Source organism: Gambusia affinis, linkage group LG17 (genome assembly GCF_019740435.1).
Source record: "Gambusia affinis linkage group LG17, SWU_Gaff_1.0, whole genome shotgun sequence".
NCBI lineage: Eukaryota > Metazoa > Chordata > Actinopteri > Cyprinodontiformes > Poeciliidae > Gambusia > Gambusia affinis.
In genome coordinates this window covers 1,612,273-1,627,973 of record NC_057884.1, presented here as the reverse complement: position 1 = coordinate 1,627,973, position 15,701 = coordinate 1,612,273, and the positions used below count along the sequence as shown (strand labels likewise).

General features: G+C 39.3%; 1 protein-coding gene across 4 annotated transcripts in view; it reads left to right on the top strand.

The window, feature by feature from the left end:
* Positions 1 to 15,701, top strand: part of slc12a2 (solute carrier family 12 member 2) — a 71,457-nt gene that overhangs the window by 28,256 nt on the left and 27,500 nt on the right. For all 4 annotated transcript variants that reach the window (XM_044096597.1, XM_044096595.1, XM_044096596.1 and 1 more), the window contains exons 3-15: positions 253 to 328; positions 4,612 to 4,707; positions 7,690 to 7,829; positions 7,983 to 8,093; positions 8,208 to 8,316; positions 8,452 to 8,576; positions 10,152 to 10,236; positions 10,321 to 10,478; positions 11,102 to 11,209; positions 11,331 to 11,454; positions 12,330 to 12,431; positions 14,179 to 14,334; positions 15,037 to 15,136. In XM_044096597.1, coding sequence (XP_043952532.1) covers positions 253 to 328; positions 4,612 to 4,707; positions 7,690 to 7,829; positions 7,983 to 8,093; positions 8,208 to 8,316; positions 8,452 to 8,576; positions 10,152 to 10,236; positions 10,321 to 10,478; positions 11,102 to 11,209; positions 11,331 to 11,454; positions 12,330 to 12,431; positions 14,179 to 14,334; positions 15,037 to 15,136 — 1,490 coding nt within the window. The remainder of the gene's footprint in view (positions 1 to 252; positions 329 to 4,611; positions 4,708 to 7,689; positions 7,830 to 7,982; positions 8,094 to 8,207; positions 8,317 to 8,451; positions 8,577 to 10,151; positions 10,237 to 10,320; positions 10,479 to 11,101; positions 11,210 to 11,330; positions 11,455 to 12,329; positions 12,432 to 14,178; positions 14,335 to 15,036; positions 15,137 to 15,701) is intronic.

The window sequence follows — 15,701 nt, the reverse complement described above, 5'->3', positions numbered from 1 at the left end:
CTCAACTTGCTCAGCAGTTCAACAACATCAGGTATTCCTTTTCTCCATCTTGTCTCTTCTTCTTCTTCTTCTTCCTTTACATCAGTACTATTCTTGTACACCACCTAGTGGTAGACACAACAATATGTTACTGCATAAATCTAGTGGAAGTCTTTCAAAGTCTGGCATTTTGAGCAGCATGAAGTTGCTGAAAGAAGTTAACATCCAAAAACTTTGCCAGTGTTTGAGTGTAACAAATGATTTTCTCTGCAGGTACGCTGCATGTTGAACATTTGGGGAGTCATGCTCTTTATCCGCATGACATGGATTGTTGGCCAGGCTGGAATTGGTATGTTCAATTCTGTGTTCAATTCCACACAGTTCCGGTATTGGGATAGACGTTGTTAGATGTTGGGATAGACACACATAGTTCAGTTTAGTAAAGAAGAGCATCTTTAATGTTATAGGGAACCAGAATTGGTTATTAAAATAGAACTTAGTAAAATATTTATCTTGTATGTAAAAACAATACAATAATAATACTGTAGGGCAGGGGTTTTCAAAGTATGAAAGGGTGAGCCCCCCTCCAAGGAGCACAATGCCTGCTGCGCCCCCCCCACCCCCCGTGGAGGGGGGCGGAGGGGGGTGGAGTTGTAAAAACTCCACCTTCAGCCCCGCTCTGGCCAAAACCAGTGATGGCATAGTTACTTTGAAAAAGTAACTTTAATCGGACTACTGATTACTCCTTGAAAAAGTAACTTAGTTAGATTACTGACTACTTGACTTGGAAAGTAACTAAGTTACACTAAAAGTAACTTTTTAGTTACTTTCAGCAGCTGCTAACAACAATGCTCCGCCTCCTGTGAAAATCACATTGAGCTTTGTCAATACTTAATTGTAAGTTATTTTATAATGGTAACATCAACAATGTGTCTCCACTGATAAGGTTGAACTGAAGAGATTGTACAAAAAACAGTACAAAAAATAAAAAACATGAGTAATTTGTGTGGTCCACTGTTGTCTGGAAAACTCTAAGAAGGATTTTAAAGCCCCCCTCCCCCCAGCCTCCAGATTCTGCGTTACGCCCCTGAGTTTGATGTCGCAGCGCACAGAGCTCCTCCTGCAGCTCCACAGCTCAGATGGCTGCGACACTTACCGTAATATTAATAAATAGAATGGCATTAACTTGCCATTATAATTATTGGCAACTACGGACACGTTTATTCGTGGCTGTTTTCACGTTTATTGTGCTGTTCATATTGGTCTCGATGTTTGCAGTTTTCTGGAGCGCAACGCGAAGCTCGATGTCATTGAGAGGTAATATATTGACTTGACATTAACAAAGACACAGCGGGATGGATCATCCGGGAAATGATGAACAGGGAGAGACTGACTAAAACTACCTTAATGACGGACAAATTCTGGGATTTATTATGAGTCTCTGATTATTTCCAAGCCCAAATGAGCAACTTCACGTTCAAAAACGAGCCCAAAAAGGCGCAACCCGCCACTCATTAAATTTGCAAGCGACTTTTAAAAGATGAAGCCCAAAGCCGCTTATAATAATCGGACTTGGCGACAGAAACTGAAAATAGTTCCAGTTTTTCCACCAACAAAATGCGCATCTCCCCCCATTTTTAACATTTCTGTTGCATAGAGACGTCGGTCACTCGACAAGACGAGTAGAGGAAATACAATTAAATAACAAAAGAAGATAGTAACGCACAGTAACGCAAAAATGATTTTGATAAGTAACTGTAGTCTGACTATTGGATTTGAAATAGCAACGCGTTAGATTACTCGTTACGGAAAAAAGTGGTCCGACGTCAGTAACGTTACTGACATCACTGGCCAAAACATCCTCTAAGGGGGGAAACATTTCCGCTGATCCCCACTCCACACGCGCACCCCACAGTACCAACTTTTTCCTAAATCCACAGAGTTGATCGTGTGCGTAAAAGACGTTTACGCAAGACAGCAAGCAGATAGCTTTTCCGGTTTACTTTTTCCCTCGCACCGCGCCTCCCCTAAAGTGCTCTGGCGCCCCCCAGGGGAGGCGCGCCTCACACTTTGAAAACCGCCGCTGTAGGGTATTTAGTTTTTATAAATTTTAATAAAAATATTTTAACAGAAATGTCGCCATGTTGTTCATGCTGCAATACATTTTGGGTAAATGACGTGTAAAGGTCCAACTGCCTGGCTCCTCCAGCCAAAATGATGAGTAACGTCAGCCTATTTAATTTGAACCGGTGTTATAGATTAACTGGTGGCTAAATTAATTGGTTGAAACCTATGCGCACCCCAGATGTTTCTAAATTGTAGGTGGCTGTGTTGATGCCTGTTGAAAAATGCAACTTGTGTTACAAAACCGTTTGCAAAACTTTACTACAAATCCCATTTGAAGCAAATCTTTTCAATGTTGCACATGAAAATTATGTTTCAAAACAAGTTTCTACAGAGTAGTGTTCAGTACACTCCGAAAACACCGCATTGCAGCATAACCAGTTCAATGAGTCACACGACAATCCCATTCACATTCAGGTTCACCAGAATAAATTAATTGTATGTCATGAACAGCCTCAATACAAACCTAAGTAGAAGGTTTCTGCTTTTTGTAACCAGCACTGATCAGAAAAACATTGGAATTGACTCTCAAGTTCCTGTAATGTGAGTTAACACTTCTAGCCCAGTGTGTGTTTCTGGCTAAGATCCTGTAAAACAATCGCACTGCTTCTAAACTTTTTGCTTTTGTTTAGCGACACTACCCACAGTAAGTGACACTAAACAATGAGGTTGGTGTCTTAATATTTAATAACGTTTAAATCACATACCTGATGGTGTTGCTTGTGGTGTTTACGTGTCCAAATAGAGAGGATTATCAACAGAACGAGCCACATTAAGACCTGAATTAACTATTGAGAGTCAAACGGGATCCTCAACGCAGATGTTTGTAAATATTAGGTAGCTGTGTCGTTTCCTGGTCAAAACGCGACAAACGTAAATAAATGGATTAGAAAATGTCTATTTCTCTATGATTTCTTCAAACCAATAATAATTATTTGCATGTGAAGAAATATTTAAGAATATATTGAAATATCACCAAAATATACCACACAAGTGAATATAATTTTTTAGACAATAAAATAAACTGGTCCAAAATGTGAATTAAACTAAAGCGTTAACTGAACTTGTACTCTCGGTGCCATTTTATCCATTCCACTATATCAGCTAAAGGAAGTCCATTAATCCTACCTGTTAATGATTCTGATCTAACGGACACCTCACGCTTTAAGAAGTAAACATGAATTAACTGGTGACACTTTCAGAATCTCAGTTTGAGGGAAGATTTTAAACCGTTTCTGATGTAAAAGTGCATGAGACTGTGTGTATATATATATATTTATACACAAATGTATAGCATTCCAAATAAGAGACACATCTAATTTGCAAAATAGGAATAAAACTTGCTATGTCAACCATAAAAAAAAATCAACCACGGAAACATTCCAAAGCTTACATTGAGCAGTTTTCCAAATTAATTCCCCTGCGTTAATTCTCCAACACTCCTGGACAGAATCACACTGATAAAATGAAACAAGATACAATATGTTTTTAAATAAGGCCTACCTTATTTAAAGAGAAGCTCACTCCAACGACTTTTCTGGGATGAACTTGAGCTCGAGGCAAGTCCATCCTGATTAGATGAATTCTGTGGCTGCAGGCTGGCCCCAGGCTGACCAAAATTAGCCCCAATGAGCCGCAAACTGAGGGTGCGTGGTTAGACGCCTGTCATTCTGTGCCATGACAAACAGTTAGGCTGAATCGGGCTGTCAGAAGCCTTCGGAAAGACCCCAGGATTTTCCCCAGGCGGTTTAACAGCAGGTTTGTTGAAAATTTAACAAAATGCGATACATTATTTCTGAAATTTATTTATTTTTAGGTAGTTATTTTTATGTTGTTTATTTTAACAACTTTATTGTAAACATCAGAGAGGGTTTAGCCCTACTAGCCCACTTACACCAGCCATCCCTGCTTGTTTGTCTGCTGGCAGAAATGAGGGCAAATCACTCTTCCCCTTGTTCCCTGAAAAAAAGTAACAAGGTTATTTTTTCAGTTTTATAATAAGCTAACATGGATGGATTCACTGACCTGGTTTGGATTCAGGATATCCATTATTTCTTCCTTTAGCCTAAAGGTGGAAGCAGGTCAGTTGTGCCTTACACCCTATATTGGATCCACAATGCTAAAGGGTACAGAGACAGGAAAGATTGCTGTACTCCACCTTTGGACAGTTTTATCCGTGTTGAACAGAAGAGGTTCAATAATGGACATTTTTTTATGCACATATGATGTTGGTGATATGTAGTGTCTGCATGTGAGCAGGACTAGATTTTACCACTCGTGTTAGAGAGCTGGTGTTAGAGACCATTGGCATGTGGTATAGTTATCAATAGTCTGTTCAGAAGCCTACAGCCATCACACTAGCCCACAATCTGGGATTTTCCACGGTCATGTGAAAAATAACCTCTAAGTAACTACAGTGGGGTTTGATTGTGGGGAAGTGCCATTAACATTTCACAGAGCTCTGAGTGAAACAACTAACATGATACATGTTTGTGTTTTATTTTGCAGCTCTGGCCTGTGTGATCGTCGGCATGGCAACTGTTGTGACAACCATCACTGGTCTCTCTACTTCTGCCATAGCCACCAATGGATTTGTTCGAGGAGGTATTTGTCAAGTCCCAGTATGCCTCTAGAGCAAGCTGGATTAGTAATACCCATTTAAATTGATTAAAATGGTTAATATAAAGGAATTAGAAAGTGAGTTGAGTCTATATTGATTCTTTATTCGGGGTGGTAAATGTGGTTTGGTGCTGGGTGGAATGGCAGGACTTTGTAAATCTGGAGAGAAACTCCCATCTGTTTGCTCCCTGATTAGTTGGTTGGTTCATGTTGGTCCAATGGCCCCATGGGATTCCCCCCTATTTAAAATTTTTAAATAGGGGGGATCCTCATACTTGGGGCACATTGTACATTGTAACTTGTTTATCAAAAAACTGTTTAGTTTTATCTTTTTGTGATGCATCGCTATCTCCCTGTGTGTGTGTGTGTGTGTGTGTGTGTATATATATATATATATATATATATATACATACATACATATAGGGGTATGTATGTATATTTGTCATGTTTGTTTCAAAGTTGACATCAACATAATTAGTGTCAACATAAAGTTGTCACGGCAATGCGATAGACACATAAGCGAAAATGCTTAAGGGCAACAGGTTTTATATATTCACGCAAATATTGACATGGTGAATTATGCAGAATTCTAAGGACAATAAATAAGATATCATCCCAGACTTCTTTATCAGCAGCGGTACAGACTCTCTTTTTTTTCCTCGAACAACGCCAAGGAAAGGAAGATCGGGTATGTGATCATTTTTGATTGCTACAAAAATTATTACACCGATCACAATTGTGCTTTTAATAATAATAAACAAAGCTTATTGAATGGATTCCTAGGCCTGTCGCGATAAACGATAAATCAATTAATTGTAGGATAAATTAAAACTATCGACGTCATTTTAATGACGTCACTTTATCGTCTCTTCCGGCCTTTCTATTTCTCTTGATGACACTGAAAGAAAAAAGGCTCAAATCCGGTGCTCTCTACTGACCCTCCCTTCCTCATATCCTTAGTGTAATGTCCAGCGCACGCTACACGATCTTAGAGTTGTTGGCCGATCGTCGGCCCATTTTCAAAACCTGAGAAGACCACACATTAGCCGACAGAAATCCTAGGTATAACATAACGGTTTGATCGGTTTCGATTGTGCTGTGTGCTGTCCAACAATGGACACAAAATAATGGCTACAAATGCAGTTAACTAATTTTAAAACCAGGCATTAATCAATGCTTTATTACAATCTACCTGCAATGCATGTGGCTCTACAGTCAGCGTAATGTCCTGAATGAATGAAAAATCATTATAACTTATTTATGTCATGTTAACGAAGAACAGCTGAAATGTTACCGGGTTCATCAACTGCATAGCAATTTCGCTCTAACTACTCCCCTCATCATGGAGGAGATTCCGCGCTTTCTCGTTGGCTACCTGTCACATTCAACAGGCTGCGTTAACGCTCCCAGTTGGGGAAAACCCCTGATTTAGATCGGAGCACCCGACGGTCTAGCGTAACACACCACACACTACAGGATGATCGTTACGAAATCGCAAGCAACAATCTTAGAATGGCCAACGTTCTAATATTGTTGTAAGGGGAAAATGTACATGTGAAATATCGTGTAGTGTGAACTATTGCATGAGTGTAAAAAGGTCTTCAAGTGGGGCTTGCTGTGGTGGCGTAGGGGATAGCGCGACCCACATTTGAAGGCCTTCAGTCCTCGACGTGGCCGTCGTGGGTTCGATTCCCGGACCCGGCGACATTTGCCGCATGTCTTTCCCCATCTTTCTCTCACTTTCCTGTCAGCCTACTTTCATATAAGGGACACTATAGCCCACAAAAAGACCCCCTGGTGGGGGGGGAGTCTTCAAGCAATATTATTGTTTATCGCAATAATTTTTGAGACAATCACTCAGCAAAAATTTTTATCGTGACTGGCCTATGGATTCCTGATTACAGCTAAACCCAGCGCAGCCTCCTGCTGTTCCTCTGCTCGCAGTAGTATGCTGCGCTGGCTCTGGGCAGTGGTTCACGGTCTTTGCTGGATGAACCGACATGTGACTGCCATTCTCTGTCCCGCACTAAGAGGTGAGCTAAGGCTTCCCAGATGGAGAAGAAACAAAGCTAGGCACCTAAATAGTTCATAAAACTTGCTAGTTCTCATTAGGATTGTGTGAAATAAAGGAATTTGTCACGAGAGAATTTTAGGTAATAAGTACGCTCAAGTATGAAAACCCAACCGTCTGTGGACAGTATGTGCGGAGTCCGCGCTGTTCATGGAATATGTGGGGGTCTTAACGGTTTCCGATGTTGGCAATATGAACAGATAGATGGGATTAGCTCTGGAGTTTAACACAGAGATGCAGACATACTTATAAAGTGGTGTTGCAGTACCCATCAGAAAACATCAGAAACCCAGTAAACCAGTGTACTATCTAAAGAGGCCTATTTGTGATGTTAAGCTCTTTTAGAAGCTCTTTTGCGACCTTCTAAAAGGCAGACTCAGGCAGGCAGTTGATGTACAGTGTCTGTTCCATTTTGCATCCTGAAGCTGAAATACCTCTGAGTTCCTCGCATGACATTTCTTTTCTGTTTGTGTGGTCATAGCATTCTTTCTAGTGGATAGAGGCTGATGTAATAACAAAAGTGTTTGACAATCACTTTCACATTATGGACTGGGACTACTGGGAGCTTGTAAACCTGAGTTTCCCACAGAGCATAGCACGTTTGGATCCAGACTCAGTCTGGCCTTGATCCACATTAGGTTGAATGAATTTTTTGGTGCCATGTGATTGTGATCATTGACTTTGATCCGTTTTTATGATGTAGAATTACACTATGAAACCATAAACAAATAGTTATGAGTAGGCCTGTCGCGATAAGCAATCAGTTATTTGCATAATAAATTAAAATGAGCTCATTTGGATGATCAATCACATTTCTCTCTCTCTCTCTCTCTCTGTCTTTCAAAAACTGGATAACTGGATGTCTTCAGTCTCACCCTGTTTTGATCTCCATGCAGGAGGAGCATACTACTTGATCTCGAGGAGTTTGGGTCCAGAGTTTGGAGGCTCTATTGGCCTTATCTTTGCCTTTGCCAATGCAGTGGCTGTGGCCATGTATGTAGTTGGCTTTGCTGAAACTGTTGTGGAACTTCTCAGAGTAAGTCTTTTGATTCCCTATGTTGCTCATCGTAAAGCTTTTTTTGTGATGACTTATTAGTAGATTCAGTTTTAATGCAAGTCAGATATTATTTAAATGTCCACCTGCTGATCATTGCATTTTTGTTTAACATCTCCCTGAAATGTCTGCCAGGGTGTGGATGCGCTCATGACTGATGAGATCAATGACATCCGAATCATTGGCACCATTACAGTAATCGTTCTGCTGGGTATCTCTGTGGCAGGAATGGAATGGGAGGCTAAGGTATAACCTGTCAGCTGGTTATACAAAGTTTCTGGAAAACTTTCATATATCTCTGTAATCCTCTGATTTCCTTAGAATTCAAGAAATAACAATTCAGTCATTTGTTTTCTTTAGGCCCAGATCTTCCTGCTTGTTGTCCTTATCACAGCTATTGTGAACTACTTTATTGGATCCTTCATTTCTGTGGAATCAAAGAAACCTTCAGGTTTCTTTGGATATGATGGTATGATCAGCCTGTGACTCAAAGTTCTTTTCGTTTTTCTTTTTAACCAAACTTTAATTTTTCATATTCCAGATATTTTACAGTGATTAATAGCAGCAATTACAACTGCTTCTTGCACTTGTTTTTTATTTTCAGGTGAAATTATGTGGGAGAATATGGGACCAGACTTTCGAGAGGAGACGTTCTTTTCTGTCTTTGCCATCTTCTTCCCGGCAGCCACTGGGATACTGGCTGGTGCTAACATTTCTGGAGACCTTGCTGTAAGTCAGCTGGTTCATACACACTTTCTAAAAGTGTCCAAGTATTAGTAAATCAATCAAGTTTATTTGTATCACATTTCAGCAACAAGGCATTTCAAAGTGCTTTACATGATAAAAACACAAAAATATAAACATATAAAAGACATCACAAGAATTGAGAAAAAATCAAACATTTGACATTTTGTCAAGTGTGTTTAATGCACATTTAATTTGTTGGCCAGTGTTTCATTTATTATGATTCAAAAGCAACTCTAAACAAGTGGCTTTTAGTCTTGAATACTCAGTATTCCGGGTGTTTCATAGTTTTCTGGAAGTTTATTCTATATTTGTGGTGGGTAGAAGCTGAATGCTGGTTCTTTATATTTGGTTCTGGTTCTCATGCAGTTCTGCCCTGCATCAGAGTTGATCCTCCGCTAACGAGTTGATACTCGTTAGCAGACAGTGAAGGTTACCTGCTTCAACAGTGCTCCTCTTAACTGTCTCAACATTCAAATAGCAGCTTCTCTTCAGCTTTTTTATTTTATCGAGCAATTCAAACTTTAGTGCCAGCTAGCTAAATTATCCTCCATCACGCTTTGCTAGAGGGCTATTTGGTCGATACCAAAAAAAATTGGTATCGACCAAAATTGGAATTGATTCAACACAAGTAGATTTTTAATGTATTGTGGTGCTAAGCCATTCAGTGATTTATAAACTGACAGTATTTTAAAATCTATTGTCTCAGTGGAAGGACTTTAGAACTGGGTGATATGCTCTAACTTCCTTGTTTTAGTGAGAACCCCAGCAGCAGTATTTTGAATGAGCTGCAACTGGAAGGTTGAATTTTATATTTTTTAGCCAGACCTGTGAAGACATTGTTGCAGTAATCAATGCAAATAAAGGTAGATGCACTTAAGTTGCACATAGGTGTCAAATGTCAGAACCTTATGACTGGGGATGCACCGATTTACCGTCCAGCAAATTTATCTGCGGTGATTTCCTTAAGTTTGTGAAATTGGTGGTCGGCTGATACTTACATGTGAATCCAATCTCATCTATCTCAAACAAGGTTTAAAAAGCAACCACTGTCCTCTTCTATTCTCTTCTATGAGTGAGGTTTGACTCATAGACCGGTCCACCAGGTCATGTCTGAACATTTACAGTAAACGGTAGTCACCACACTGTTGATAATTTTCTTGATATCCTGAGCAACATTTCAGTCAAAAAAAAGAAAAAAATTGGTATCGACCAAAATTGGAATTGGCAGTTTCAGGCTTTTTACTGATTAGTAGTCAGCGATTGGCCAAACAACTACAATTGCTACACCCTACCTACAACTTCTTGTTGATCCAACATTATTTTTAACCTCAGACTAAAATAATTGTGTAATTAGCTATAAAACCTAATCATTAAAATTATTTAATGAAATTCCACTTTGCAGTTTATTATTTAAGGTGCTGATTGGAATGAGTTTCCAAACAAAATGAGCAATTGTTTAATGATCATTTCATTATTGTTTGTCATCCATGAGCAAACAGCTATTTCTGTTATAGCTTGGTCAATATTTGTAGATTTTGTTGCGTGTGTTTGTTGCAGGACCCACAGATGGCAATCCCCAAAGGAACACTACTTGCCATATTGATTACAGGCATTGTCTACTTGGGGGTCGCAGTTTCCACAGGTACACTCTGCTCTCCTGTTGGCAGTTTTCACCTGCTTTCTTTTGAGGATACATCTTATGTGTGTTCTGCTTTTCTGACTTTAGGGTCTTGCATTGTGAGAGATGCCAGTGGAGATCTGAATGATACAATCAGCTCTCATTTCACTGTAAACTGCACTGGTGCTTCCTGCAAGTTTGGCTTTGACTTCTCTAGCTGCAAGAGCCAAAAAACCTGCCGCTATGGACTCCATTATGACTTCCAGGTATGAAGCAGCTTCAATAAAAGAACAACTTTTGTTTTCTTTATTATGGTGAGAATAAGGTTAATTTCCAACCAAGCAATTCTCAAAGCATTGTAATGTCCTCATTCTGTGCAAAAAGCCCAAATCAAGAGAACTTAATACATACAGATACAAACAATGCTACCAAGTTGAACTTTCTTCTCTTTGTTCTTGTGTGCTGGCAGGCCCATCCTCCTTCCTACTGGTTCAACTGGCGCACAAAACACTAACACTTCACAACAAATCCACACACATGCTCTGCTTGGCTATATCGTCTGAATTACTTCATATCCATTGAGTGCAACACTTGTGATTGAGGACTATGTTGTTGGGAGAGATAAAGCATTAATTAAAATGGCAAATATATGAGATTATAAAATTACTACATATGGTGTATGGAAATAAGTAACACCGAAAAAAAGTTTTGAGGTTGTGTCATGCAAACATTACCACTCCATCAACCAACCCAGATTTTCCTTTGAATCTGGTTTCAGAATGAATGCACACAAAGTCACACTTGGCACATACAAATAGCGACATGAATTTGCCACGTATTTCCTAGATGGAAACGTCAGAAAATGTACTTTGTTTCTGTGTTGCTTCAGGTGATGAGCTTGGTTTCAGGTTTTTCTCCCATCATCTCAGCTGGAATCTTCTCTGCCACTCTGTCCTCTGCTCTGGCCTCTTTAGTGAGCGCGCCTAAAGTATTCCAAGTAAGAGTCAATCATGCACTGGCATAACTAATATATTCTACTACTGGCAAACTGTTTATCCCTCTTTAAATATTAGTACTATGTTATTTAAGATATGAAATGACATTGCTGTTTTGTGCAGGCTTTATGTAAAGACAACATCTACCCTTATATTGGAATATTTGCCAAAGGATACGGGAAGAACAATGAGCCTCTCCGAGGCTACATCCTGACCTTTGGCATCGCTCTGGCTTTCATCCTAATCGGTACTCTGCTCTCTTTGCTTACTTTTACATTTTTCAAGCTAACATGTACATCTAAAGTTTATGGTAACCATATCTGAATAACAATAGCTTAAAAGCATAAAAAGCTCATCAGGGGATTTTATACTTTCAAACTGTTATTATATTGCACTGGCTTCTAAAATGGTTTTAAATTTAGTATGTTCATATTTTAATTTGTTAATTTCTTTTTATCTAGGAGTTGCATTTTAATCCACATTAGGTTTTGGTTAACAAAGCCTATGTGGCTTTAATTTTAATAACAATAGTTCCAAAATATGACACATTTTTTGTGTCATCAGCCTGGAATGTTGTAATTCTGTTTCACCAGTCTGCACAAATGGTCGGTCTCTCGTCTGCCAGTTGTTCAGAACGCAGCAGCCAGACTTCTCACCATATCTAGTAAAAGTATCGTCATCACCGGTGTGCTGTCCTGCATCCTAGTGGATTTTAAAATTTGGCATAAAAGTTCTTGGCCAGGTTCTTGATTATTTGTGTGAGCCTTTAACTAAATACACTGTAGCTCGTGGCTCCCAAATCCACAATCTCCCGTTATATTTAGTTGGACACTCGCAGGATCATCGGTGCAGCTTTATTTTGCTGACTCTAGAGATGTTTTTAAAAAGTGTTTTTCCAGACTTGTTGTTGCTTCTTATGCTTGATTGTATGACTTAACTGTTATTAATGTTGTACAGTGCTTTATGACTTTCCCCTCTAAAAAGAGGTTTTAATTTTTCTCTGGTATGTATTTTGTTTGAAAGTGTAGTATTTTTAATAACCCATCATACTGTTGAGTAAGACAGTTGGAGAGGAAGTGGAAATAATCCTTTTTCTTAAGTTTCTGTTTCTTCTACTTCCAGCTGAGTTAAACGTAATTGCACCAATTATCTCCAACTTTTTCCTGGCATCCTACGCCTTGATCAATTTCTCTGTGTTCCACGCATCCCTGGCCAACTCTCCCGGTAAGATCAAGGTGCAAAAAGTGAAAAGGAGCATAAAAACATGTTAAGCTAAGAATGTTAGACAATGTTGGAGGTTTTCTACACGTTCTGTGATTAGTTTAATGACATTGAATTAATGATTTTAAATTTGAAGTTAAGTTGTACTAATATGTAAATGTGATGAAACATTATCAAGAATTAAAACAAGTGACTAGAGTATCAACTGATCCTAAGCAGAAGCATGCATTCCTGCTGTTGACTTGTAGTCTATACGTAGCATATAAGAACCGGGGGGCGGGGGGATGGTGACCAAGATTTTAGCATGGTCTCAAATAGGGATGCTCTAATCAGGTCTTTTGCTTCTGATTCCGCTCATCCACGAGGCTGATCTCTGCCGATCACCGATCTTATGCAAACGTTTGGTGTGAGAGTTCACTACCAAGTGGAGGTTGAGTGGTGCTACATCTGTGAAATATTACTACCAGTAGCGAGTAGCGGTGGTCCAACAGCAAGAGCCGAAGCCAGGATTTTACACAGTCAGCTTGAAGACTTAATTTATTTTTTGGCTTATTTGTTTAGCTTTCTGACTGTGATGCTCTTCTGGGTGAGTGTTGGTAGTTGTGCGCTGCTTTACCTGCTATTTGGCTGCTCCGGATGTCTGTTTTCCGGCAGTGAGCCTCGATATAGCCAAACTCCGTCAAGTGCTTGTTTTATAAATGTCATATTAGACTCACTGTGTTTATGCATTTTGACGCGCTGCATCCCCGAGGTAATTTTCCGCAGCAACATGCAAACTTCCTCATTCATTCAGTTCCACACAACAGGATTTGTGGCTGTGCGCTTGCGCATTATGAAGGAAAGAGGAGATGGATGCACAGGCAGGCTGCGAAGTGAGATACATGTTTAAAATAAAATAAATATACAATATGAAAACAAACACAATGTCAAATCACATTCCTGACCAGAGCTCTGCTGTTATGTTTTGTTTGTCTTTCCTAAAATAACTGCAGTTTTGAAATACATTTTTTGGAGTTGAACTCGTTAATTTGTTATTTAAAATATATGTTTTACTCCTGAGTAGATGGTATTTTATTAAGTTGTGCTCTTTCCTCCTTTTATACCAAATCCTGTGCAGACCAACAGGTACAGATTATTTATCTGTTTCTAATATCTGCAGCAGGTCATCTGGACCTAAATGGTACATGACTCATTTAGACAGAATGTTTTGTCCTGCATCTGGAACCACAAGCTGGAAACCCAGTTTTGCGTTCAGATCCCCCCCTCCCTACAACTCCATCTCCCTCTGGGAACTGTAAACCTTTCATGGGAAAAAAGATAGATTCCGGTGTACCGTTTATGTCCTGTGGTTTGTTGTTGACTCTTTCTGTAACAACACACAGCAGTTATATGCCATCACTAAAGTCCATCTAGCTTTTGTTTTAAATGTGATCCTGTTAATATCTGTTATAACCTTATAGTCCTGAGTCTAATAGCCTTCTAATTTTCATTGTTTAACCCAAGCATTTGTTGTCCATGCCCTTAACAGCTCTGTTTACTGTTTTAGAGACCATGACCTTATACAGAGAACAATGGTGCCCCTTCTTCTTCTAATTCTAATTATTCTAATAGAATTTGTCTCAAGCTTAAAGAGAATTTGTATCTTAGCTTCATTATATGGTTGTTTTTTTGCTAACTGCTAACTATCCCACAGCATCATACATCCATGGCCCAAACTTTCTCTTGTGATAAATTGTTGTTGCTTCACCAGGCTGGCGTCCCAGCTTCAAATACTACAACATGTGGGTTTCGCTTGCTGGGGCCGTGCTGTGCTGTGTGGTGATGTTTGTCATCAACTGGGCGGCTGCACTACTCACTAATGTCATCGTTATGGCTCTCTACATCTATGTGAGTCACAAAAAGCCAGGTGAGTTTTTGTGTTTGCAGATGTGATTTTTGCGGATGTGACAAATAATGTGACGTATTTCAGTAAAACTGTTCTCTGTATGCCATCCTCAGAACCTCTGCACTAAACTGCTTAAGATGTTTTGTTTGCTAAATTTACATATAAACAATATCTAAATATTCATAACAAGTATTATCTGAATTTAAAGGCAGAATATAATAGGATTGGATTTAAATTAAAATGTTTTTCTCCTTAGCTGTGGATCAGTAACATTAGTGATGAAATATGATGGTTTTTTTATAAAGAAAAACGCTCTGTAATCAGCTCATTAAGTTCTGCTGACAGCAATATCAGTTCATCCTCTGAGGATGAGGACAGGAGATCAACCTCTCATTTCTGTTGAGTAAGACCGAATTGGACCAGACTCTCCATTGTTCCAGAAAAGTTATTCAGAATGTAGCTTGGTTGTTGGAAAACCAAAACTTGGAGGAGGAAGAAATGTTTTCTAAGTAACATGAAACACTGATCTGTACCCTGCTAAACACAAAGCTCAGAACACACACGTGTGTTCACGCAGTTTGACATGCAGCTACACACACAGAGTAGGTATTTTCTCTGACTGTAGCGCTGCATGGGTCACATGGCCTTTAGCTTGGCAGACTGATCCATAAACACATTGACTAACTCCAGTGTGTTTTTGCCTGCATGTGTCTGCCTTTGCAGATGTGAACTGGGGCTCGTCAACCCAGGCTCTAACCTACCAGCAGGCTCTGACTCACACACTGCACCTCAGTGCAGTGGAGGACCATGTCAAGAACTTCAGGTATTGCGGGGGAGTTGCATTTATTCTCCCTAAACATCTACAGTATTATGAGAACATAGGATGGAGCATTGATATGAAATTAGAACTACAGATACTTGTTCCATCATATTCAAGAACAGTTTACTGTACATTTTTATTAAAATGCTTAACATGCCAAATCTTTACACTTTTTTCACTTTAACATTTAAAAAAGATGTCATTATAACAGAACATGCAGAAACATACCAGACTGGGACTTTCACCATGCATCATGTTAGCTGTCTGTATTAGATATTTGTTTTTTAATTAAGATGATTACGTTATGTTGTACTGCTAAGTTGCTTGTTATTAAAATTCATTAGCTTGTTCAACGATCAGATTATTGGTTAAAAGTAAGCAATGCCTGCAATAAAATGAACTCTAAATAACTCTCAAGTTGACAGCAAAGGAACACTTCCATTATAGTTTGGTGCACTGAGGACAAAGCCTAGGCCACAGGACTGTCTCCATACAAACATTCTCTATATAGGCCTCTATATAGGGAACCTGCTTTAACCATGGTGCCATGCAGCGCTCCTATTCCGGT